This window comes from Haliotis asinina, chromosome 13 (genome assembly GCF_037392515.1).
Source record: "Haliotis asinina isolate JCU_RB_2024 chromosome 13, JCU_Hal_asi_v2, whole genome shotgun sequence".
Lineage (NCBI taxonomy): Eukaryota > Metazoa > Mollusca > Gastropoda > Lepetellida > Haliotidae > Haliotis > Haliotis asinina.
Genome location: NC_090292.1, coordinates 53,895,128 through 53,919,073, shown reverse-complemented (window position 1 = coordinate 53,919,073; position 23,946 = coordinate 53,895,128). Strand labels below are relative to the sequence as shown.

At 42.0% G+C, this 23,946-nt stretch overlaps 1 protein-coding gene across 1 annotated transcript in view; it reads right to left on the bottom strand.

Annotated features, from left to right (window-relative positions):
* Positions 1 to 498: 498 nt before the first annotated feature.
* The window catches only part of LOC137260209 (death domain-containing protein 1-like), a 47,533-nt gene continuing 24,085 nt past the window's right edge, over positions 499 to 23,946 (bottom strand). The window contains exons 3-14 of the mRNA XM_067797903.1: positions 14,568 to 14,745; positions 13,730 to 13,933; positions 10,247 to 10,445; positions 7,784 to 7,918; positions 6,860 to 7,042; positions 6,580 to 6,708; positions 5,986 to 6,205; positions 5,437 to 5,563; positions 4,831 to 4,944; positions 3,264 to 3,690; positions 2,257 to 2,520; positions 499 to 1,780 (exon numbers count right to left, since the gene is read on the bottom strand). Coding sequence (XP_067654004.1) covers positions 1,673 to 1,780; positions 2,257 to 2,520; positions 3,264 to 3,690; positions 4,831 to 4,944; positions 5,437 to 5,563; positions 5,986 to 6,205; positions 6,580 to 6,708; positions 6,860 to 7,042; positions 7,784 to 7,918; positions 10,247 to 10,445; positions 13,730 to 13,933; positions 14,568 to 14,745 — 2,288 coding nt within the window. The 3' untranslated portion in view covers positions 499 to 1,672. The remainder of the gene's footprint in view (positions 1,781 to 2,256; positions 2,521 to 3,263; positions 3,691 to 4,830; positions 4,945 to 5,436; positions 5,564 to 5,985; positions 6,206 to 6,579; positions 6,709 to 6,859; positions 7,043 to 7,783; positions 7,919 to 10,246; positions 10,446 to 13,729; positions 13,934 to 14,567; positions 14,746 to 23,946) is intronic.

Below are 23,946 nucleotides of genomic sequence, written 5' to 3'. Positions count from 1 at the left end.
CTGGCATGTCATGTGTCATGTACTTGAAGCACCTGTGAATTGAGCTAAGCGTCTTTGTTTGTGTGTACCTTCAATCATGATGTAAGCGACAATACAATGAAGGACTTCCGGCGGAAACATGCTTGTTGTTCAGAGTAAGAACATGACATCAAAGACAATATTATGGAGTGAGTGAATGAGTTAATATTTAACGTCACATCTGCAATATTTCAGCCATATCGTGACGAGAACATTTAACACTGAAATAGAATGTATGTATATTATTAAAAAACCTGTCGACTCGGGCGGTAAAATAACCAGAATATCACAAATAGCATTAAAACTAGCGTGGAAACTAGTATCACAATAGGCACAATAAAGTATAAAAACAGGCTATAGATCGCCAACAACTGAACGCATATCACCATCAATATCATATATGAAGCGGATGATCTGAGCAACACACGTGTCATCTGCACGTGTCGGAATGTGCCTCACAGAGTAAACAAGACAAATACGGCGATGCATAAACGGTTTATTGCATATATGAAAGACGAAAACGGATCACAGAAAAACTTGATGCTGGATATACAGTCGAAGTGGACGGAAACAGTTCCGGACGGGAATTGAGCATGGATGTGAACGTATGTTGATGAAATACTAGTTTTATGTTTGTGTCTATTTTGTTCTATTTTATTCAGTTCATGTGCCAATATGTCATGAAAACAGCAACAACATAAAACATAAGCTTACAATAAAAACGAAATGTGTTCCAGTACACTTCCTTTTGTATAAATACATGCATATACACAGAACTGCTAACCTTTATATTAAAATGCTTCAAAATTACAATGTGCATTACGACTAAAATACAGATGTATCCAAAAAGACTTAGATGCACGATATACTGGTTATGTACATGCAGATATGTTGAGATTAGCACTGAACACATAATTAACAATGTCACACATGAGTATCAGTGTGCATATTTTACACCTGGGAATGTTTTCGAGTGGCATTAAGTGTGTGTCAGAATTGGAAATATGGTATTTTATAACGGTATTCGAAGTTGCATGTACACCTGTATTTTTATGATGAGCGTCTTGAACTGTGTACAAATTAACAAAACATTGATTTTGTTGGAGAATAATTCATATTCCATGGTATATACGGACTGAAGTTTTGGGTCAGCAAGAAAATATGTAGTGAAGTGTATCTGTGGTATACTGAAATATGACATAATATCTATGTTTTGGGTGAGTACATATCACAGATTCGGTATTGCTCCACAATAAACTAAACAGCTACAAGGCACATGGACAGAGAATATTGCTTCATGAAGTTTCAATATCAAACAGTAGGCTGCTATTGTATGTTGTTGTACTCTAAGTTAATGACGTCATGTAATATTTACCTACATAGAAATATGATATACACTGGACGTTAAGTGTGTACATTAGTGTGGCTGTTACTCAATGTATTGAAAGTGAAGGTCCGCAGGTCTGCTAACCAGGATGCGCTGATAATGTCGACGTACAGTCATCACAAAATACATCAGCAAGATATAAATAAGTATAACTTAGTTTCAATGATGTCCAAATGGTCATACTCCAGCCACACAGGAATAAGCCGCTCTGTCTCTGGTTCTTCCCGGTGCGTCCATACTGCCTTATGACGTCACGGAGATGACCAATCAGTGGCTTTCTATCCGTTGTTCCCGGTATTCCCTCTGGCGAGTGCGGATCTGGTCTGACAGGTCCCCTCTCCCGCTCTTGCTGAGCGCGCTGGACAATATGGCTACCTGTTGATGGAAACAAGTATATGAGTTCGTGGGGGAAGAGATAATGTTTACTTACTTTTTTTCATATTTACAGGAATCTTGATCGACCTCTTTTCTTGCTTCCATTTGTACCCAGCAACAACGGTGTTGTTGTATCATGACAAGTAACTAAGGACCTCTGAAGATCCGTGGTAGAATAGGCCATTTCTACCATAAAAGGTGACTATGCATGTCGTACGAGGCGACTAGCGGGGTGAGGCGGTCAAGGCTCGCTGACTATGTTGACACATGTTATCGATTTCCAATTGCGCAGATCGATGCGCCTGCTGTACATCACTGGATTGTGTGGTCCAGACTTGATTATTTACAGACCGCCGCCATATAGCTGGAATACGTATAATTGCACACATCAAATTTGGACGTACTAAGAACATGGTCACATTACTGTTCAGATCGGTTATAAACTTAATACGTCTCAATCACCCGCTGAAGCTCACCTTATCACACGACTTGGGCGCCCTCTTCAGCCACGTCATCAACATGTCAAACTTGGCATCCTCATCCGATCTCTCCCCCAGCTGCATGTTGCGCAGTATCGCCTGCAGCCGCACTCGCTGCACATTGAGATAGTGCGCCACCTTCCTCCACTCCTCGCCCAGCTCCGCCGCCAGCCCGTGCATGTAGTCCTCGTTGACCAGGTCTCGTGTGTTGTGGATTGCAATGGGAGCTTTGACAGGCACGGAGTTCGGCTCGATATGGTACTGAAATGAAGGTTTCATTTTCATGAAATTCATGAACTCGACAATTTCTTATCCTGTCTCGTGTGGACACTTCTACCCAAACCATCAGTAGTGTGCAGTAACCATCTAAATTTATTTTGCATCAGTATATATGGTGCGTAACGTCACAAGGGAGTGAGATGAAATGTAACCTGTCGGTATTACATCAACAATTTACAGTTTTTACTGTCTGCACTGAATGGACAATACCACTGGATGATGTTGCACGCTTGCTGTCTGACATGCTTGAAGAACCCGTGAATAAACCGGTTACAATCGGTCTTCATAAACCCGAGATTGTCATGAAAGAACGACAAACAGATAGGGTGGCCAGGCTCGATAACTTGGTTGACACGTCATCGGTTCCCAAACGCACAAGTCGATGCTCATGCTGTTGATCACCGGATTCGATGGTCCAGACCCGAGTATTTATATGTAGTATCAAGTATATCTAGACTTTCAGAAATATGATGTTTAGCAACGCACTCAGAAAAAAAAAGTTTTATGACTTCTGTCTGTAAATACTCGAGTTCGGATGAATTAAAGTTAAGACTAGAGTGAGAATAGTTGACGCATTAACCCAATACGACAACTGTTGCAGTACGGATGTTTTTTTAACAGTCAATCGTAGTGACCCAACGTTTTTTCATTGAAAAGGTGGAATATGACCCTTCGAAAAAGTATTTTTTGTCGTTGTCTTGTTTGAACAGTCACAGAATATTCACCTTCGGTATGCTTATCAATAGTTCACACAAGAGATCCCTCTTCACTTCCGGACCCTGGTTGGCTTCATCCTCGGAGACCTTCCGCGTGATGGACCAAACTCCCGACGGAACCACTGTGTACTTCCGGTACACCTGCACTACGCCCCTGTACACGGGGAAGTTCTTCTGGAGATACTTGTCCACTTCCGTCAGGGAAAACATGACGTTAGACGATACGTTAGAGTTGAACTGGACCTCGACAGGTTGATCATTGGTGGAGGTGATGTTGCCGCGGAATGTCACCTCGATGGTTTCGCCTTCGGAGATGTTGAGGACGTTACTGGCGCTTGGACCGTCCCCGTATCCGTCATCAGCCAGCTTGTTCAACAACTTCTCTACCTTGTTGACGGGGGTCACGTGCAGCGTTGCGTCGAATGGGTCATCCGTTCTACAAGAGAAAAACATGTTGGAATCACTCATAAAGTAACAGCTTAGGTCTGATTAAGTCACCCCCACTCTTTGTGCTGCCTCATGGGGATGTTGAGAGGAGGTGAGTGAGTATAGTTTTAAGCCGCCTTTTAGCAATATTTTAGCAATATCACTACAGGGACTGCAAGGATGGGCTTCATACATTTGGGGAATCGAACACGGGTGCTTGGTGCGACGAGCGAACAATTTGACGCTCAGACTATCCATGGGAGGATGTACAGCACTGAACTAGATATGCGCACTGTTCCTTCTTTAAAAATACGTTTTGTACAGCATATAGCAATGCCGCCATCACTCTTGAAGGATTTTTTTCTCATAAAAGAGTCAGTAACATGGTATTGTATTCTATTTTGTGAGTTTTGTATAATCTTTGGCATGGTTTCACCATTGTTCTTTATACCTGCTGGAATTTTTAATATGAAATTTCTTGCCGTGATTTGTTTGAAAATGCTTGTGGGAAAAAAAACATTTAAAAATAGTTATTATAATATTTAATGACGTATATTTGTCATTTATATATGAAGCTTGTCTAATGACCCGTGAAGGTCCCGGGATAGAATAGGCCTACAGCAACCCATGCCTGCCATAAACGACCACTATGCTTGTTGTAAGAGGCGACTAACGGGATCGGGTGGTCAGGCTCGCTGATTTGGTTGACACATGTCATCGGTTCCCAAATGCGCAGATCGATGCTCATGTTGTTGATCACTGGGTTGTCTAGTCCAGACACAAGTATTTACAGACCGCCGCCATATAGCTGGAATATTGCTGAGTGCAGCGTAAAACTAAACTCACTCACTCACTCACTCCTGGCCAAACACGTTTTACAGAGATCGCTCCATTCATCCTCGAGTCTCAAAGACGTCTACTAATAAAGATAACAACAGCAATGTATCTGTTGCTACGACTACAGAAAGTTTGTCAGGTTTAGTCCTACAAAACCGTGGGAGTGAGGTCTTCAGTCTAATTTTGGATCGGTGGTGAGGTTACACGTACATTGTGTATTATTTGGGAAACTATGTACTGTTACTATTGCTTTTACTTCAAAGCCAACAGTTTAATAGTTATTAAAGTGGGAGATGGCAATGTTAGGCAATACCTCTGCTTCATCACTATCTGCACGTGTCTTCTGGAGAGGTAGTCGTTCAGTCCTGTTGCTATGGAAACTGCCGCCTCTTCCAAAACATTTGTCCTTGTCCGGATCACCATGAACCTTTGAAGAAAGAGGAACCGAGATATATCCAGCTCACATTCTAGTAACCATATCTGCTCGTGTCGGTTTCACCAGGAAAGAGACGGTATAAAATGTGTCAGCAATTCATCATCGTCACGATTCCTAAATGTGAGATCACACCCTTATGATGTCTCTAATTTGATGTGTCGAAGTTAAAGGGTGGTGACTGTAATTTCCTCATGTAGTTATTATGCTGATTTATGTTTGTCTATATTCTCCCACTTTCACGACGCTTAACAACAAACTAACTTAGTCAAAGCTCCCTGTTTCATGCTTCTTTCTAAGCTAAGTTAAGTTCTATGGCTGTATGGAGTTCTGGTCCGGTTTGGTCCAGTTGGCAACACAACTTGTTAACAGGGAATTGAGATAACTGATCTGTCCAGTGATAAGGGAAATCACTTCATCTCAACTGAAGTAAGTGGTCTCCCAGGACGAAGATAATTGGTTCACTGAATGGTGAGAATTGTTTACCTGTCGTACGGCTTGGTAATTTCAAAGGTCAACAGGTCAAGTTTAGCCTGGGTGATAACGATGTCTGGCTGGACTGACCATCGGCCATAAGCGTAAGACAGGAAGAACAGCAGGTCATTCTCATCGTCTGAATAACAGTCAAACCAGAAATCTTAAAATTCACTTACAACCTTTCGTCACATAAATTATTTTCTGAAAAGAAATTTATCGGTATTCCTCACACCTGTGTATTTTTTCGACATTTGGAACATGTTTGCTCCTTATCTCAATTACAGTTGCGAATTTTGAATTAATTTCTCTATGTTAAGCTTTCCTTATTATCAAGTTCATTTAAAATACTCCAAATCATCTTGTTTCTCGTTGCTTCGAATAGTTCAACTTCAGTTCCGTTACTGCCACATTATTTCAACCTAACCTTGAAAGCTGCTTTTCAAACTCCGAGTCTTTAAAATCTTATCAGAATTCGTGTGAATACATATCGTTTGGACATATCTTTGGCAAGCAAGGCATTGGTACAAGGACTGGTACCAGAAACAAGGTAGATCGTACCATCAGAAGCTCCGTACTCGCCCATGTACCACTTGTTGTGTCCATGTTTCTTCTCCTCCCCCTCAAGCATCTGCTGTCTCTTCCTCTCTTTCTCTTTTTCTTCCTCCTCGATAGTAACGGGAACATTCCGAATTGGGTTCTTCATCTTCTCCTCCTTCAGCTTCCGGATCTGAGCCAGCTTCTTGGCCTTGGCGGGGTTGGGTGGACACGGAAGACTGACCTGAAAAATGGTGGTGTAGTGATGGGTGGACAGGTAAGACTTACCTGAAAAATGGTGGTGTAGTGATGGGTGGACAGGTAAGACTGACCTGAAACATGGTGGTGTAGTGATGGGTGGACAGGTAAGACTGACCTGAAACATGGTGGTGTAGTGATGGGTGGACAGGTAAGACTGACCTGAAACATGGTGGTGTAGTGATGGGTGGACAGATAAGACTGACCTGAAACATGATGGTGTAGTGATGGGTGGATCTCCTTTTGATACTATGGGTAAGATTCAACAGTATGGCATTGTCGATGTGATACCATGGAGTTATTCCAGGTTGTAAACACGTTTCTGTATTTTGACGGACATGTGAATAAAGGAGGACTTACTGAGATGGGCTTCTGCAACTCGGTCGTCTCCCATTCCATGTACACCACCGGACTCGACGTCAACAACCCCTTCGCTCGGACATCCCGCAACCGATAGTCGTGAACTGAGCCAGAATCTACTGGCTGTACCTAAAACGACAGATTCGCTCGCTAAGATTAGCTCTAAAATTCTGACAATTTCTTAACACATTCTAGAGCAACATCCAGTAAAATGTACACCTCTGCTTAGGAAGCAATTAAATCTTCATCTGAAGGACTATTTTATTCTTCTGCCACCAACCTGCATTAAGAAATGTTCCTTGCCCAAGAAAGTATCACGTGGGATAACCATGGTTACTCGATGGTCGTATGATGACGTTACTTTCGATGATCGCTTTGTCAACGTCACAAAGTCTCGTTTGAAACGTGACATTACGAGAAGCGTCGTGAGACACTTTACTTCTGCTTGTGCAAATTTCAGATCCTGTAAGAGATGCAAGGGTGTCACTAAATGTACATGTACTGGGCATGCGCAGATACGTAGGTGGTTATGCAGCTTATCATGAATAATGGTCTTATAATGTCGTGAATTTGACATTGCACACACGTGCCATTTACATCCGCACACCTGTGCGTATGTAAATGTAAATATCACGTACAATGAGTACACTTACATCGTGGAAAAGTAAACAAAGCACTGGGCCCCTTCTGTATACATATATCAATAACTCAATAGATCAATAAATCTGATTGATAAGGTAGTCAGGAATGACAACTTGAAATGCACTGTTGTTTGAACGGTGAGTCGCACATAACACATATTCCGCCCATTCTGTTTTCAGCCAATCAGGGAACACTACTTCGGCAGTGGGTGTGGTCTCTTTTTCTCGATTTATGGGCGCGAAAGAAATCCCAACCGTTGGTATTGCTACTTAATATAATAGCATTGGGATTGAGGCAGTTCTTATTCCCCATTTACAAAATAAACGAAGTCAAAAGAATTATGTCTGAATATTTAATATGCCCAAACTGAAAGAAAACAGTAAAACCAATAAAATATCCCTACACTTCACATTCACAGATAATGTGACCACAGACCATAGATTTGTAATGCATGAATAGCTATCGATAATAATCCGCTTGCATGGTGTCAGTTTTTGTCGTTTGGATTCATCTGATTCTAGGATGGCAGATGGAATATGTATACTTTGTGGTGCCAACTTACCTTATGGTTGTCAAAGGTTACCTCCCTTGTCGGAAGTTCCGACCACTGGCCGCCAATCTCGGCCTTGATTACAGCCTCCCGTGATGCAGCTGATGCCCGGGTCATCACGTGCGGCAGAGCAACATACAACGCCTCCTGGTGGACAAGGAAAATCATTATGCGAAGCCTCCTGATGAAACATATGACTTTAGAAAGGGAATTGTTCTAAAACTTTACGATTCGTACGAAAAGGAGAGATTTGTGTGAAACGGTGGTTTTAACTCTGTGAACCAAAGCATCGGGTACATTATAACATACTTAGTACGTCTGTATGACCTAAACTGAATCGTCCATCACAATAATGACAAAGAAGATTACCAAAATAAGTCTCACTTGGTAAGCTCTCTCAAAGAAGCTAAAATAATCGTCATCAACGAAGCAACCTTACAACGATACTAAAAGACAAATTTCAAAAGACGGCACTCCCGCAAAGACCAATGAAGCCCTGCCTTGCAATAACCACTTGAAACAAATACCTTTTCATTATTTTTCTTTCTTCTTTAAAATGTGTTTTTAAAATACAATTCGTTGGTAAGGTAGGTAAACTACAATAAAATTATACGTTTTTCTTACACCAGATACCGTAATATAGTGCCTTTAAAGGTTTTAGACTGACAGATGAGTGCATATTTACATGTTGAGTTGCATCTATCACATGCCCCTGTTGTCACCTTTCATGGCATTTTACAGTACGATGACCAACCATTCGGACACAGTGTGAAGGGAATGTCTCATACCATAAGAAAAACAAAAAAACAACAACCGCCATTTCAACACGGCTTTCACTGCACAAGTAAAGATAAAGATACTTAAGAAACACAAAGAATAATCCAACAAAATTGCATGCATTCCGCAGTTGTCTTGACCTCGTGATCGCGTAAATATAACCTGGCGTTGCCAGTGACGACCAGTATCATTGCCGCTGTTGTAACGACTGAGAGACGACGAAAATTGTGCTGGCAAGTTGAGTGGTGATCGAAATAGTTCCAGTGTGTGTTAAGTGGTTTTGATGAGAGCACTGGCTCATACTCCACTGCTATAGCCGTGGACCGTGTTCCTCCAAGAGTGAAGTGCATACAAAAGCCACTCCACGATAAACTCAAATAGGCCCAGAGTGAGCTGTTGTTACGCGCTGACGTTAGATATGGTGGTAGAAGTTGTGTGTGCATTTTCTACATACCAGGGAACTTCATAGATAAGAATATGCATTGCCGTAAATGTAAACACGTTATAAATGCCTGGCTTATGGTGGATTTGTTTCCGTTAACTATTAAAACAGTAGGTGTGTTTCTTTCCGTTAACTGTTAAAATAGCAGGTGCGTTTGTTTTCGTTAAGTGTTAAAACAGCAGGTGTGTTTGTTTCAATAAATGGAAACAACGGGTTTAGGGTTCGGCTATTTCGCGGTCGCATTGACGTCGTATACTACACTGTAATAGATATATTCTGGTGATAATGATCACTAGATAAATACACGAACCACCAAGCCAGGCAATCACAGTCGTGTTCTACCTAGAACGTTCTACGGTGTCCTTGCTTGTATGAATTACTCCTGACAGGGTTTTATGGTACCCACGTGTTAAAGGGATCATAGGTACAACCAATCGTAAGATGAGACGTAAACAAATCGGCGAAGCTGATACAAACACAGTTTCCACCAAACAGATCAGTTTGCAATTTAAGTATGGTCTCCAAACGTTCTAAACTAGCCACGAAAACCACACTAATAGTGAAACCTTAAAAAGAATATCTGCCAGGAAAGGAACACCGTATATACATTTGTAGTATTTGACACCGTGGTTTCAACGAGATACGAAGTCATTTATACACAGTTAACAGAACCAAAACGAGAGGCCGAAACGAGACACCAATTGAGGAGAATATTAGGCCCAGACGCAACAGAAATCCCCGCTGTATAGTAGGATGCTAATGAGTCTCTTGAAATGGCCTTGCTGGACTTTAAGGCCAAATACAAAGAATTATTTTCTTGTTCTGATAGAGGGTGTTCGTTTGAGCACTTGAACACTCAGAAACCATATGGACTTGCAATCAGTGCCAAGTTTGGCACGAGACCTTTTTCGGGAACGTTTTGAAACGAAGGAGAAGCGAATTCATCGTGAGCACAGATTGTGAAGGTGACCTCCGTTGTGGGCAGAGACGTGCTGGAGAATTGACCCCTATCCACAGGGTGATGAGGAATCATTCGGATGTGCAATGATGGATCAGTCTAATTCACCTTACTGTCCAGTGGCATCGTCCGTTGCCTGCCTTCATAAGCTGCATCCCGATTGCGATCAATAGTGGCAGTATCTGAGAGATAATTTCCACGACAATATTTCTACCTGGTGCAGCATGTCTGCGGGAACAATGGTCACAGATGTAAGGGTATGTAAGGGTTTGCACACTCTGACGTCACAACGTCTTACCTCTAAGTTTGTTTCGTCTCCTTTGGATGACGTCAGCTTGACAACGTGACTTATCAGTTCCTCGTGCGGCTTGTATGTGATGTCCAGGGTGTCCAGATCTACTAGGTCAAGTGTGACGTCATTTCGGTCAAAGTTGGCGGGATGGCCCCGGATGATGCATCCCACGCTGATGTCGCTTGAAGAGTTGCCGACGTCGTACCTGACAGCACCAACAACATGTGACTAAACTGTTTCCACTGAAGGAATGATTTCCTACGTAGTTCAGATTCACATTATTGTAGCGTAAAATTCCCATTATATTCTAGCGTGAAATTCCCATTATTCTCAGGTGAGATTCTCATCATTTTAGCGTGAAATTCACATTATTCTAAGGTGAAATTCACATTATTCTTAGGTGAAATTCACATTATTCTAGCGTGAAATTGGCATTATTCTAAGGGGAAATTCGCATTATTCTAAGGGGAAATTCGCATTATTCTAAGTCGCGTTGAACCGCCTCAGTGGGGAAGTCGTTTGTCGTTCAGACGTATTCTTTCGTTGTTTGATTTCCCTAAATACTTGTAGTAGTAGCGTTTCGTTGGTTTCTTGGGGGCACTGATTTATCCATGGAATACTGTCTCTGTCGGTATTACATTAAATACTCATTATTTCGCTGTCTTTAAACTCATCAATAGATATCATCATAACGACAGCATGATTCCGAAGTTGCATGTTGCATTCACACTTCTGTCTAGTCCTGTCGGGTACCCATTACTTCCTGGGGGATCAAATGCACATTATAAACAGTCGCAAGATAGCCTCGCACGGGAAGTAATAACTCTTTATGATTTGTTGTTTTTTGTTTGTTTTGGTTTTGTCGTTTTTGGACAGGTGTAGTTATGGTTGACACTTTACCTACAAATGTCACCTCTTTAAATATTGCGCTTGTATCTGGGGAAATGCAGGCAGATTATATTCTAAGTAGGACAATACCCTCTTGGTGTTGAGCAACACATGGTAACCAGAAGGCACCAGTGTCCTAAATGTAAATACTACCGTACGCTTTGTACGGTGCTTATGCACGTATAATATGCATGCCCCGTCGACCTCGACATACGGCGGCATGTGTTATAAATCCAGAAATAAAAAATATATTGAGCAGTTGAAATATTCTTCATCCCCTTTCTCAGGCACGTGCCCTTCCCGTGAGTACTGTTATAGTAACGGCAGGTGCTGCGTTGTTCAGGGGTCAGTGTACTCGGGGGAGGGCCTACGCTACGTGATGTACGTCACGGATCTACATATTGTGTCGACACGTGTACAACGACGGTACCGTTCTCTCAGGCGGATTAACATGCAGGAAACATTAAATGTGAAATTGATAGATTGCAAGTGAAGTCTGATTGTGCCTGTGGGCATGAATAAGCATGTGCGGCTGTGATAATTACAGTTTCACTTTCTTACAGGGAGATCGTGTGACATAGGTGGCTTTATGTGGAGTTGTGTCCCTTACACAGGAACGTGTAGTCATGGATTCCAATATCGGATTTATCATATACAAGTGTCCAGATTTTTTGACACCATGCTGGTTTAACAAATGTTAATTATATACGACCTCATAACTTCTGCCATCGCCCATTCATCTATATTTACCTGCGGTATATCCCCGCCTACAGAAATTTTAAGAGTCGGCGACTGATTTAACAGTGATTAGTGCAGAAATCCTTATCATCACAAGAAGTCAGTTTGGTGAGTGAGTGAGTGCATCTGTCAGCAATTGGCATATATGTCATGCATGAACCAAATCAACCCACCTCAGGACCGGATACCATTACTCGCTCCTTACGACAAACGCGGGTTGATGTAGACCAGTTCTACTAACTCGATACGTGGAGACATTTTTTATGTAAACTGGTGAACACCTGAATATATATTGTGATGGATATAATGAGTATCGGAGACGCGGCGATAGGTCTCTCACCAATACACATTCGCTGTTGTGTAAGTGTTCTTTACCACAATTCTAACTCGGATCTTCACGGGTGGTTTCTTTTCAAACAAAATGGACAAAACAAACAACACAAGACAGTATAACACCACTTCAGGTTAGTACACTATAAGGCCTACCTATGATATAGGGCAATGGTTGTTTTGGGTAGGTTATGACTTCTACAGTATTTGCTAGTATACACACGGCTTTGCGAACCATCAAAGAAACGAGGCGATAAATGACGCCGTGTCTCTACACTGACATATATAACGGTATTCTATTGTTATTTACGAGCACGGGCAATGTTTGTCAACCTATGGCCCTGTTCGACAAATGGGACATTACATGTTATCAATATTCCCTATGTGCTTCAGTACATTCACACAGCAGTCAATTGTGTGATGGTGAGAAACGTTGTGCTTATGACGTTAAACTCCCCGCGCTTGCGAAGTGACAGGTCTTGTGTTGAATGGACGTGACAAATCACTATGTGTGCAATACACACTAATCTTTAACAGAATGACCTTGGCCTTACCCAAAGAACCGTTTATATTTATACACGCTGTACATTGAATGAAATGTATTGAGAACGTGTTGATAGAATCACGAACAACAATTGTACTTCCGGAAGCGAGCTCGGTTTTGTGTGTACCTACATACCGACCCGCAGAACACATGCGTGACCACATATACTGACAGACTAAAAGTATAGTATAGTATCTATACAACCATGTTTTGTTAGGGCATGAAACAAACACGGAATGGTTATTCCAGTGGTATGAAGTTCTTATCTAGTTATGTATTGGAACTGGGGATTGGATGTTCCAGTTTTCAGCTTAGTAACGTCAGACACTAACTAGTGAGCTAAATGCTACAGGACTAGAAATACTGTGCTACAGGGTTAGAAATACAGCACTACCCACTAGTCAGTTATCTCGTGTCAGTTACACAGATGAAGCGCTACAGAACCGTGATGAAGCTATAAACTACTGAGGGACCACGTTTCAGCTATACAGCTACAGAGCTGCAAATCCAGCGCTACCTACAATTGAGGGACCACGTTTCAGCTATACAGCTACAGAGCTGCAAATCCAGCGCTATCTACTATTGACGGACCACGTTTCAGCTATACAGCTACAGAGCTGCAAATCCAGCGCTACCTACAATTGAGGGACCACGTTTCAGCTATACAGCTACAGAGCTGCAAATCCAGCGCTACCTACTATTGAGGGACCGCGTTTCAACTATACAGCTACAGTGCTAGCCACTAGTAAAGAAATGAGCTACAGTGCTACACAGCGCTACCCACTCTTGATGCACAGTGTTTGAGCTACACAGCTACCGGGCCACAGAGCTACTACTTGACAAATCTTAGAGGAGCCACGACTTGACAAATGACCCCAATTTGCATATATGGGCACCTCAACTACAAGGTTCCACAGCTACAATTCCAAACTAAAATTATCTGGTTACAGTGCTACAGATGCAGTGTTCTACACATGGCGACCACTCACTCATTCACTGGCCACTTCTCCCAGGGGTTCTTCTCCAGGTTACTGGCTTCTCTCCTCCTCCATTCTGCTTCCTTCGCCCTCTTCTCCTCCTCAGCGCGTCTCTCCTCTTCCTCGCGCCTCCTCTCTTCCTCCTCCTTCCTCCGTTCCTCCTCCGCCTTCCTCTCGGCTTCCATCTTTGCACGCAACTCTATTTCTTCTTGTAGCCTGGAGGAGACAAGTTTGGATTCACTTCGTGAATGTCAGTATCTACACAGTATTGAGTGGAGGCTCATCTAGCAGGGTCGGCTCTCTCTCTCTCTCTCTCTCTCTCTCTCTCTCTCTCTCTCTCTCTCTCTCTCTCTCTCTCTCTCTCTCTCTCTCTCTCTCTCTCTCTCTCTCTCTCTCTCTCTCTCTCTCTCTCTCGGGCCTTTCGGGCGAATACAGGTTGTATTTAAGGTGTTCATTCGTCATGAAAAAAACCCAGTTCGATTCGTTTCAATGTATGTGACCCTCTACGTTATATTGATTGAGAATTGACATACATGGAGCAAATGCACCGCTCTCTCACTACGGCCGGCGACCACACACTCATTAACGTTAACACGTTCCCCACCAAGCCAAACCCTCTAGCCGTATCAGCCGATCTTTCAGGCACAAATTCATTCAATCATTGAAATGATGTCACCAACTCTTCGAATCCTCCTTGACCTATTTAGGAGATATGTTATTTGCTATCTCTCTCCTCACTCACTCCGTCACTCACTCACTAACAATAAAACAGATATATTATCTATCGCGGACACATATTCCATCACTTGCTCACTACATCACTCACTCCATCACTCATTCACTAACACACCTTTTGGCCTCCTCCCTGGCCCTATCAGCAGCTATGCCTGCCTTCACTGCGGTACTCTCAGTGTCGGCGGAAAGACGCACGGCTTCCGCTACCTCCGCGTTGGCCTTGGCAACGGCAGCGTTAAGAGACGCTAGTTTGTGGGTCAAGTCCTTCTCTTCGACTGTCTGCAGTTCTTCATCTACACATGATAGACAGTAAACATTTAGTAGACATAATATTATCAAGTATTCAGTAAAACGTCTACTAGACAAAATCTACCAACACAGGACACTAAGTTTACTTGAAAGATCAAACATTAAATATTTACCTTTGAAAGTGCTATAAAGAAATCCGTGAAGAGAAAACAGTTCAGGTTTAGCCGACACAATGATACCAAGTACTTAGTATCTATCATACAGACAACGCCATATCAAGCACTCTATAGAAGGTAAACATCTAGCGGCCACGCTGATATCAGGAATTTAGTAGATAGCAGAAATGTCTAGTGGGGACACAACATCAAACCAAGGGAGTTCCACGGTCAACAGTAATACCTAATAAAGACAATGGTATCAAGCATCCAGTACAGATCAGACAGAAGACACAAAGTTATCAAGCATCCAGTGCAGATCAGACAGTAGACACGATGTTATAAAGCATCCAGTACAGATCAGACAGTAGACGCAATGTTATCAAGCATCCAGTACAGATCAGACAATAGCCACAAAGCTGTCAAGCATCCAGTACAGATCAGACAGTAGACACAAATTTATCAAGCATCCAGTACAGATCAGACAGTAAACACGATGTTATCTGCATCCACAACAGATCAGACAGTAGACACAATGTTATCAAGTATTCAGTACAGAGTAGACAGTAGACTGTGGATGACAGACAGTACACGTTTTGTCAATCAACACATTCGATATTCCGTGAAGAGACAGACACTGCATCCCACAGGTAAATGTGAACACAATTTACAATCAAAACCATCAGACAGACAGATAAAGGGCAAACAAGTTTGCATTTCAAACCCAAACAAACAGAACATTGTGTCTCAAGACATCGCTCAGAGGTAACTCAGTGACGTCACTGCCATTGACTCCCATCGTTGTCATCCAACTAGTACATATTGATAAAGTCACATAGATACGTGATACAGACCAGCCTCCCCATCGTCAGGGACGGACGTAGGTACATAGATGTTGTTTACTTGTGTTATTTGGACACCAGACTTAACAAGTCATCAGTTGCCAACACGAACCGATGTCCGACGTTGCCTGCCAAGCACAACATGGTTTAATGCAGGCTAATCCCCCTGCATATTTAACTGAAGAACCACCCGGTCACGTAATATCGGGGAAAGTCATTATTAAACCCACAACGCTCATTATCTATAATTAAATCGTTCTAGCCGCGGGAATAGTTTCTATCACGTTAACTTACGGGAAGTGTTGACAATGGTAACTGTTGGCAAGCTGAACTGCTGCTGCCACTCATTTAACATGTGTATACATTTATGTCAACTTCACTACGAACTTCACGTAAGCTAGAACTCATTAATGTCGCTGAGAATAAACTTAAATCAATGTTACCGATGCTTTAAACGTAATATTTTCTAATTCAGACCTTACTAACCTAAAGTACGTCATTACGATAGCCTTTTCTGGATTGTTTAAAATACATTGGAAGCTGTCTAAACTGGCACCCACTGAAGGAACGATCTGGTTTAGACAATGTGTCGGATTGTAGAGCTGTTGATGAATGCACGAGTCATGGGTGGGATTGAGATTTTATGCCGCTGTTGACAACCTGCCGGATTGGACAGATGCCACTTTTGGCAGCTTCCACTGTATAGAAAAGCGAAATAGAAATACGAAGACATAATCTCTGGATGATAGATGGAACAGACGCCTCAGATAGCAGTCACACACGTGATCAAGTTTCGCTGTAGTTCGACTCCTGGCTGTTTCGCTATGTTAACAGGACGGTATATATCTCACGTCACCTCCTAGGTGCCATGTCTACCGGCATATCTCAGTACTCTTTGTTACACACTAACCGCATGCTTTTCCAGGATGCCAGAGGCCATATACATGGCAAACAAACTCGCAGGAACCTGTTCAGGCTACTGACCCGAAAAGTTGAATATTTAATTTAATTAAATCTGCCAAGAAACACATGTAGTTGATGATCGTGAGTAAAACGCTAAATGTTAAATTATTTTCCACAATCACATACTATTTGTTTAATCCTTATCGGCATGTGGATTAGCAAATTAGCAAAATGGTGTCTCTTCTTGGAACTGCAAATGCCAAACGGTGGGGGCTGTACAAGTGTGGGTCATCCACTTATTATTCATAATATTGTTTGCATTGATTTGTGACCCAGGCCAAACACATGCCTGTTGTTAAAATGTTTTAATAGACGCTGGTTCTACTAGATAGAACTCTCTCTTTTTATGCAAAACACTAAAATAATGTGATTTGTTACAGGCGGTTTCACTAGAAAATTACTCTCTGCGGATAGACATAATATACTGAGGGAAAAAATAAGGGATCACATGGTAGGACAAGAGTTCCTTTGTATTTTTCCGAGGTTTCGAATCCTGCAAAAAATAGGGGAACACCTGTGCATTTATGTGTGTTTGGGGATCTTTAACTGACGTATGTGGGACACCTCAATGTGTGCAAGTGTGTGGACAGGTGTGGGATTGAGAGTGTGTATCTATATCTGAGTAAACGGACTGGATGGGAATGTGTGAGTGGGTAAGTGTGTGCGTACAGGAGTGGTCTGTGTAAGTGTGCGTGCACGCAGGAGTGTGTGACTGCTTGCGTGTTTGTGCGTACAGGAACGGGATGGTGAGTGTGGCCCTGGGTGGCCCATCAGGGAGAGGGTGACTACCTCCCTTAGCTACGCTGTACACCTGCTGTTGGATTACTGCAGCAACTGCACCGATGGGCAGTAGATCGATACCTGTTATTGATTTATGCAGATTAAAACCATACAGGGTATGAATGACTAATGCCAATTTAATCATGATTGATGACGATTTTATTTTTATCTGATCATAACCGACCAAATGGTAATTTTGTGAATTATTAATAATATTATTAATAAAGTAAATGCAGGGAGGTTTAGGATCATGAAAATAAACACATTGGCATGAACTACTAATGCAGACAGTGTGGTGTATATGATCAAAGCTCTGTCCTGGCGTCATTGTGTGAGTGTGGTTTCAGAGGGAAGTAACAAAACCCTCATACTATCCATAAGAAATCTCTGCTAAAACCAGAAACGATTGTTCAGTTGTGACTACATAATGACTATGTATATATTTTATCAGCATCACAGCTCTACGATGTTATTTGAGTCTGGGTCAGACGATCCACTGATTATCACCATGCGATGACAAAGGGTGAATAAAATAACGACAATACTAGGCTACGTTTTCGAAGTTATATTCCATCTTTGGGCCTGACTGAAGATGTACCTGTATTTACGAGGGGCGGTGGGGTAGTCTAGTGGTTAAAACGCTCGCAAGTCATTTCGAATGCCCGCGTTCGATCCCCCACATGGGTACAATGTGTGCAGCCCATTTCTGATGTCCCTAATATTGCCAGAATGGTGCTAAATGCGACGTACACCGAAACTCACTCAATCACTCACTCACTGACTGTATCAACACACCTGATATAGAGATTTGTCAAGGCGGTACCCTGTTTTCGGGTTGAAAAGGAAAATAGGATTGCTACTGATATCGTTTGTGACGATTAATCACAATCTCTGTTACACTGTTGCTTTGTAAGTATCCATTACATAAATCCACTTCACTTTCAAGTGAAAAAACGACATCTTGTGTACATGATAAACAGTAGTCAAAGTTGAGCATTCCATGAAGACAGGCACTTACAAAGGCAGCGTTGAAGATTTGGCTTTCAGCTCTGACTTTAACCAACTACCCACCTTAAACTCTGAACATCCTTGTCACAGGTATATCCATTGGCTACTGTACTGTATTGGTCAGCTCTGGACCACCGGGCGCCTGTTTAGACCGATCGATTTCCGCTGGACAACGCTACACTCGATAGATACAAACAGTTCACTTCAAAGTGTTTCTCTCATGTCATTTACACCTACAGCAGTTATCTCCCCTCGTCATACATCCGCTCGTTGTCATACCGGTACAGTAACGATGCATGTTCTCGGTAGAATATTGACATTGCAATTTAAATTGTTTGCAAATGTCAACCTTGATTTCGCATTAGAAATCTAGGCCATATGATAAATGATTAAACGTTTGTAATAAAAACGAGTTCAAGGAAAGCATTAAGGGTTTGAGATAAAGACATATCATTGAGACAAGACATGCACATACAGAACGCCTATAGAGAAAAAAAACCAGGCTCTAAGATGTTCGTTTTCTTTTTAAGATTACCGATTTTTAACTACTGCACAAGTTATGTACTGAGGCCACAGTGAGGGTCGATGGTTCAAGGGTGCTCCGTTCAACATTTATAATTAATGATTAACGACTTATAGATGAAATTGTCTCTGGAATTTACATCCAACACAAACTGCGATCCCACAAAATGGAGGTAGAAAGTGAACATTTGGAAGGCAATACTTAATTACAACTTCAAGTAGGTGGGTATATGTACATTATAGTTTTTGAATATTTGAAGTAGGTAATTATTGCAACTGACTGGCACTAAAAGTGTGTGTGTGTAGATCAACTTTTGTAATTACTTTGGGAGAGAAGAAAATGTCTTTGCACAAAATACATTTTTTAGTAGGCAAAGTTACTGTACAGAAAGTGGTCGAGATATACCTTCGCTCTCGCCTAAAATGTAATGTATGCAGATACACATACATTGTTATGTCTGAAGCGGGTAGTTATTACCACCTCCTAGGGTACACCTCATCTCCAAGAATACACCCCCACCCACCCCTACTTCACTCCACCTCTAACATCATGCCTCATCCCCTACCCCTCCCGGGTAGACCATGGAGTCACTGCTAGTACCTATATAAATAAACCCAGGGAAATATTAAAGCCGACCACAGACAAGGTACAATTCAGCGCCTGGGATCTGTTGCTCATAGGAGTCGGTTATAAATCTCATATCTACTCGCTAGATGTGATCACTGACATAAACATCTCATCCGACTCTCATTATACCATACAACACTCAAACACGCACCTGCGTCCTTAAACCTCCCCGACATCTTCTCTTGAGAGTGTGTGGTGTTTTATCTCAAAAACAATTATTTTACGTTACTTCTACAATTGATCACAACATAGTTGTGAACATGAGTACAATCGTACCCAGATTCTCTTACTTCGAGAATTCACGAATTCGCACTTGCGCACACGCACGCGTGCACATTCACGCATAAACTTCGTGTCCTCCGCGTCTCCAAACAACCGAAATTGTCGAGTAAGTATCGAATATGCAGATACCAAAACGTTTACTACGAGATAACCATACGTTCGGAAAAACGGTGTTCGGAAATCTGATGGTGTTCGTGACTTCAGTCAGTGAGGCTGGCCGTGTCCAGCTTGTGCCAACAATACTCAGTGGCAGAATGTGATGGTGATGTCAGACGTTATCCACTTTCGAAATGGGAAGCCATTACAACGGTTATGGTATAGGCGCACCAAGACATTCGAATTCGAACCAACGATCAAACTTTTGGCCATACTCGCGAAACAGGCGAGTCACCGACGCTTGTCTTCGACCTCGACCCCAGGGTAACTGACTTGAACCGGAGACAGAGGATTATGATCTGCACACCCTATTTATGTCTCTATTTTGTAAATCATCATTCACTAATATTTATACTACTGCATTAGAAGAAGGCAGTTGTCATTTTCATGACTGGTATATAATCTTTTTTATACTTAAGGATGTGTATTCCATGTTGCTGCCATTTTGACATCTGGGACCATAAGCCAGTAATGCATCAGGCCCATTACTGTTCGAACGGACACGCCTTCTATACTGACGGGTGTTGTAGCTCTGTGTTGTACATTGTATGTTAGTGTACTGGGCTTTGTGCCGGTTTTGTCACATTTACGTGCACAACAAACTGTAAATTTCCCTTCACAGGCTATTCAAACGGTTACCGTTGTGTAGAATACCGTTGTACTTAACAGTACATGTAGAACCAATACAAGGAAATGGACGCGTTGTCACAATAGCCGTTCTACCCAAGCCCTTTCTTAACCACACCGGGTGTTCAATAGCTTAGCTTCTTTAATGTGTCTCTAATTGGTCACTGTACAATGTGGTACAGGACCTTGTTTACGCGAGCCTTTCTAGAATGGTTGTGAAGTATATCTACCTTGAACATTTGCACGTACTTACGCGCTTATCGAGATATGTAAGGTACACAGTAATGAGGTAAATCACACGGAAGATTTGCTTGGGTCGCCGCAAAAATCACAGAATGGCAAGGCCCGAGGGTGTAATTTGATGGAAAATCCATTTATTGACATGTTTGAGTTTAGTATTAAATGCTAGAGGGGAACACTGTGACGTCAAAGGGAAATGTGGGTTGGTAGAGCTGCAGGTCTTTGTTCGCTTTACAATTTGAATGTCAATGCTACGAGGCGTATATAAAGTCAAAGAAACATATTGTCTTGCAAACTCTACCCATCGGTTATTTATAGGAATCATAAGGGCATTTTAAATCAGTGTCATGGCTGACTGGCAGACTGACTGAATGACTCTCTCTCGCCCTTTCGCTCTTTCGATCTCCCTCCCTCTCTTTCTTTATTACGTGGTAACCCAATTGTTAGCAGTCCATATTTAAACAGAGGATTTTATATAAGTGGCCATGGCATGCTATGTTTACGAGTGCCTCAATGTTGGTACTTCCCGAGCGATAGCGAAGGGCATGCCGACATTTAGGAACTAGTGTTGTACATATAATATGACATATAATATGCTTATTACCGAAGAAATGTGTATCATTCAAACACGAAGCGAAGAGTCTACTTATATATTGTTGCATCATCTGTAATAACGGCGGAGGAAAATATCAACGTGATTCATCGAAGACCCTAGAACCCTAGAACCGACAGTTACCGTTCGCACATATGAAACTAGTGCACATTTTAATCGACAGTTATTTGTCAGTCTTGGTTTAATCTACAACGGAGCAATATATGTCAGTCGTACGTCCAAGCACGAAGTTTGTTGGAAAAGCAACTTTAAAACGTAGAGTAAAGTCAACACAATACGGTTCAAAGCAAGACGCCCGTCACGCCACAAGTATGACGTCACTGGCGTCACAAGTTGACGTCAGAAGTGGAACATGTTGCTGCTTCACATGACACCTACCAGGCCTAAGTGACAATTTCGGGGAGAACTTGAAGGCGGTGTCCTTGACCCTGATTCACTCCCTACGTTTCTGTTCAAACATTACACACATCAGGCCCCCCTAAGTAATTGAAGGAATTACAGCAAATTTGAAGGAATTGCATCTCAAATGTAAACAAACGCAGCCCACTCGCGAAACAATTGCAGCGATATCGGTAGTTTAGCGGTAATAACAGAAACACATCGGCCCTATCGGAAGCAATGTCGGTAATACTGGAAACACGCTCGGCCGTCTTCGGAGATTTTTCGGTCGCGAGCGGAAACTCACGCAGCAAAACATGGCGTCGTTGGAAGAAACACCCGTCTCGGTGAGTTGTGTTTTTAGTTCCTACTATTACATTTTTATACTTATCCATCTTTGACCACCCGTGTTGAATGCGTTTAGGTATGAGTTGTTGTCGGGGCAATAACTTATGTTTTTAGGAAAAGATTGTCACTGCAAAACAGTGTCACAAGTCATGCCCCTGGAGATTGTTTACACCTGAACATCGAAGTCGTGCCGATGATTACGAACATCATGAACGTGCGCCATGAAGAAGTTTATGAGCCATAATTTTTCTTTCTATGAAGTGCATTTGACAAATTTAAACACATTTTACAAAACAATGATGTTATATCTAGCGCACGTTCGTAATCATCGCCACGACTTCGATGTTCAGATGTAAACAACCTCCAGGGGCATGACTTGTGACACTCTTCTAGAGTGACTATCTTTTCCTAAAAACATAAGCTATTGCCCCGACAACAACTCATACCTAAACTCATTCAACACGGGTGGTCAAAGATGGATAAGTATAAAAATGTAATAGTAGGAACTAAAAACACAACTCACCGAGACGGGTGTTTCTTCCAACGACGCCATGTTTTGCTGCGTGAGTTTCCGCTCGCGACCGAAAAATCTCCGAAGATGGCCGAGCGTGTTTCCAGTATTACCGACATTGCTTCCGATAGGGCCGATGTGTTTCTGTTATTACCGCTAAACTACCGATATCGCTGCAATTGTTTCGCGAGTGGGCTGCGTTTGTTTACATTTGAGATGCAATTCCTTCAAATTTGCTGTAATTCCTTCAATTACTTAGGGGGGCTTGACACATGAAACGTCCCAAGCGGTTGGATTACACTTTCTACTATTCCAGTTAACCTGCCATAGATCGCGACAAAATCATTGACTCTAAATGACTGCAGTAAAACAGATAGAGTAGTCGTATTGTTTGTTTGCCATGACGCCTGCAGGTTAATCAATCGATGTAACAAGTATGTAAGTAAACATGCATTGAATTTTAGTTGGTTATGTATTTTATTGAAACATATGCTCAATTGAACAACCTTGTTTTAATAACGACCATATTGCAAAGCGCGAGTTTATCTCCAAAATACCAATCTTTGAATGAACGTCGTAGTGCATATTCTACCATGATCGGATCGACTTCCGTAAATACTGGATTGTGATTGGTTAATCAAAGTCATTCAGAGGTATATAATCACGTTATATACCTCTGATTTTCCAACACAGTATGTTTATCTCCTAAGTAATAACCCGTGAATGAAAACAGCACCTCCTTTCGAAATCGAGGCTTGACAAGGAACACCTCCTCGTAAAGTGATATTTTGACCGTAGGTAATAACAGAACGTAGTAACAGGTAGTAACAGAACGTAGTAACAGGTAGTAACAGAACGTAGTAACAGGTAGTAACAGAACGTAGTAACAGGTAGTAACAGAACGTAGTAACAGGTAGTAACAGAACGTAGTAACAGGTAGTAACAGAACGTAGTAACAGGTAGTAACCCATACGGGCTAGGATGCACAGGTGATTATTTTTGTCATATTCGCACATGTTCTTTTCAGTGATTCTCAACGTTGATTGGTCAGCTAAGCAGAGAAGAAATATGATTGGTTGACGGAACTATATTTCAGTATCCAAGTGCATTGAAAATTTGCCATTTCATTCATAATTAGAACGTGTCATACCCACAAATTCCGAGATTTACAAAAAAAGAAAACACGAAGGTT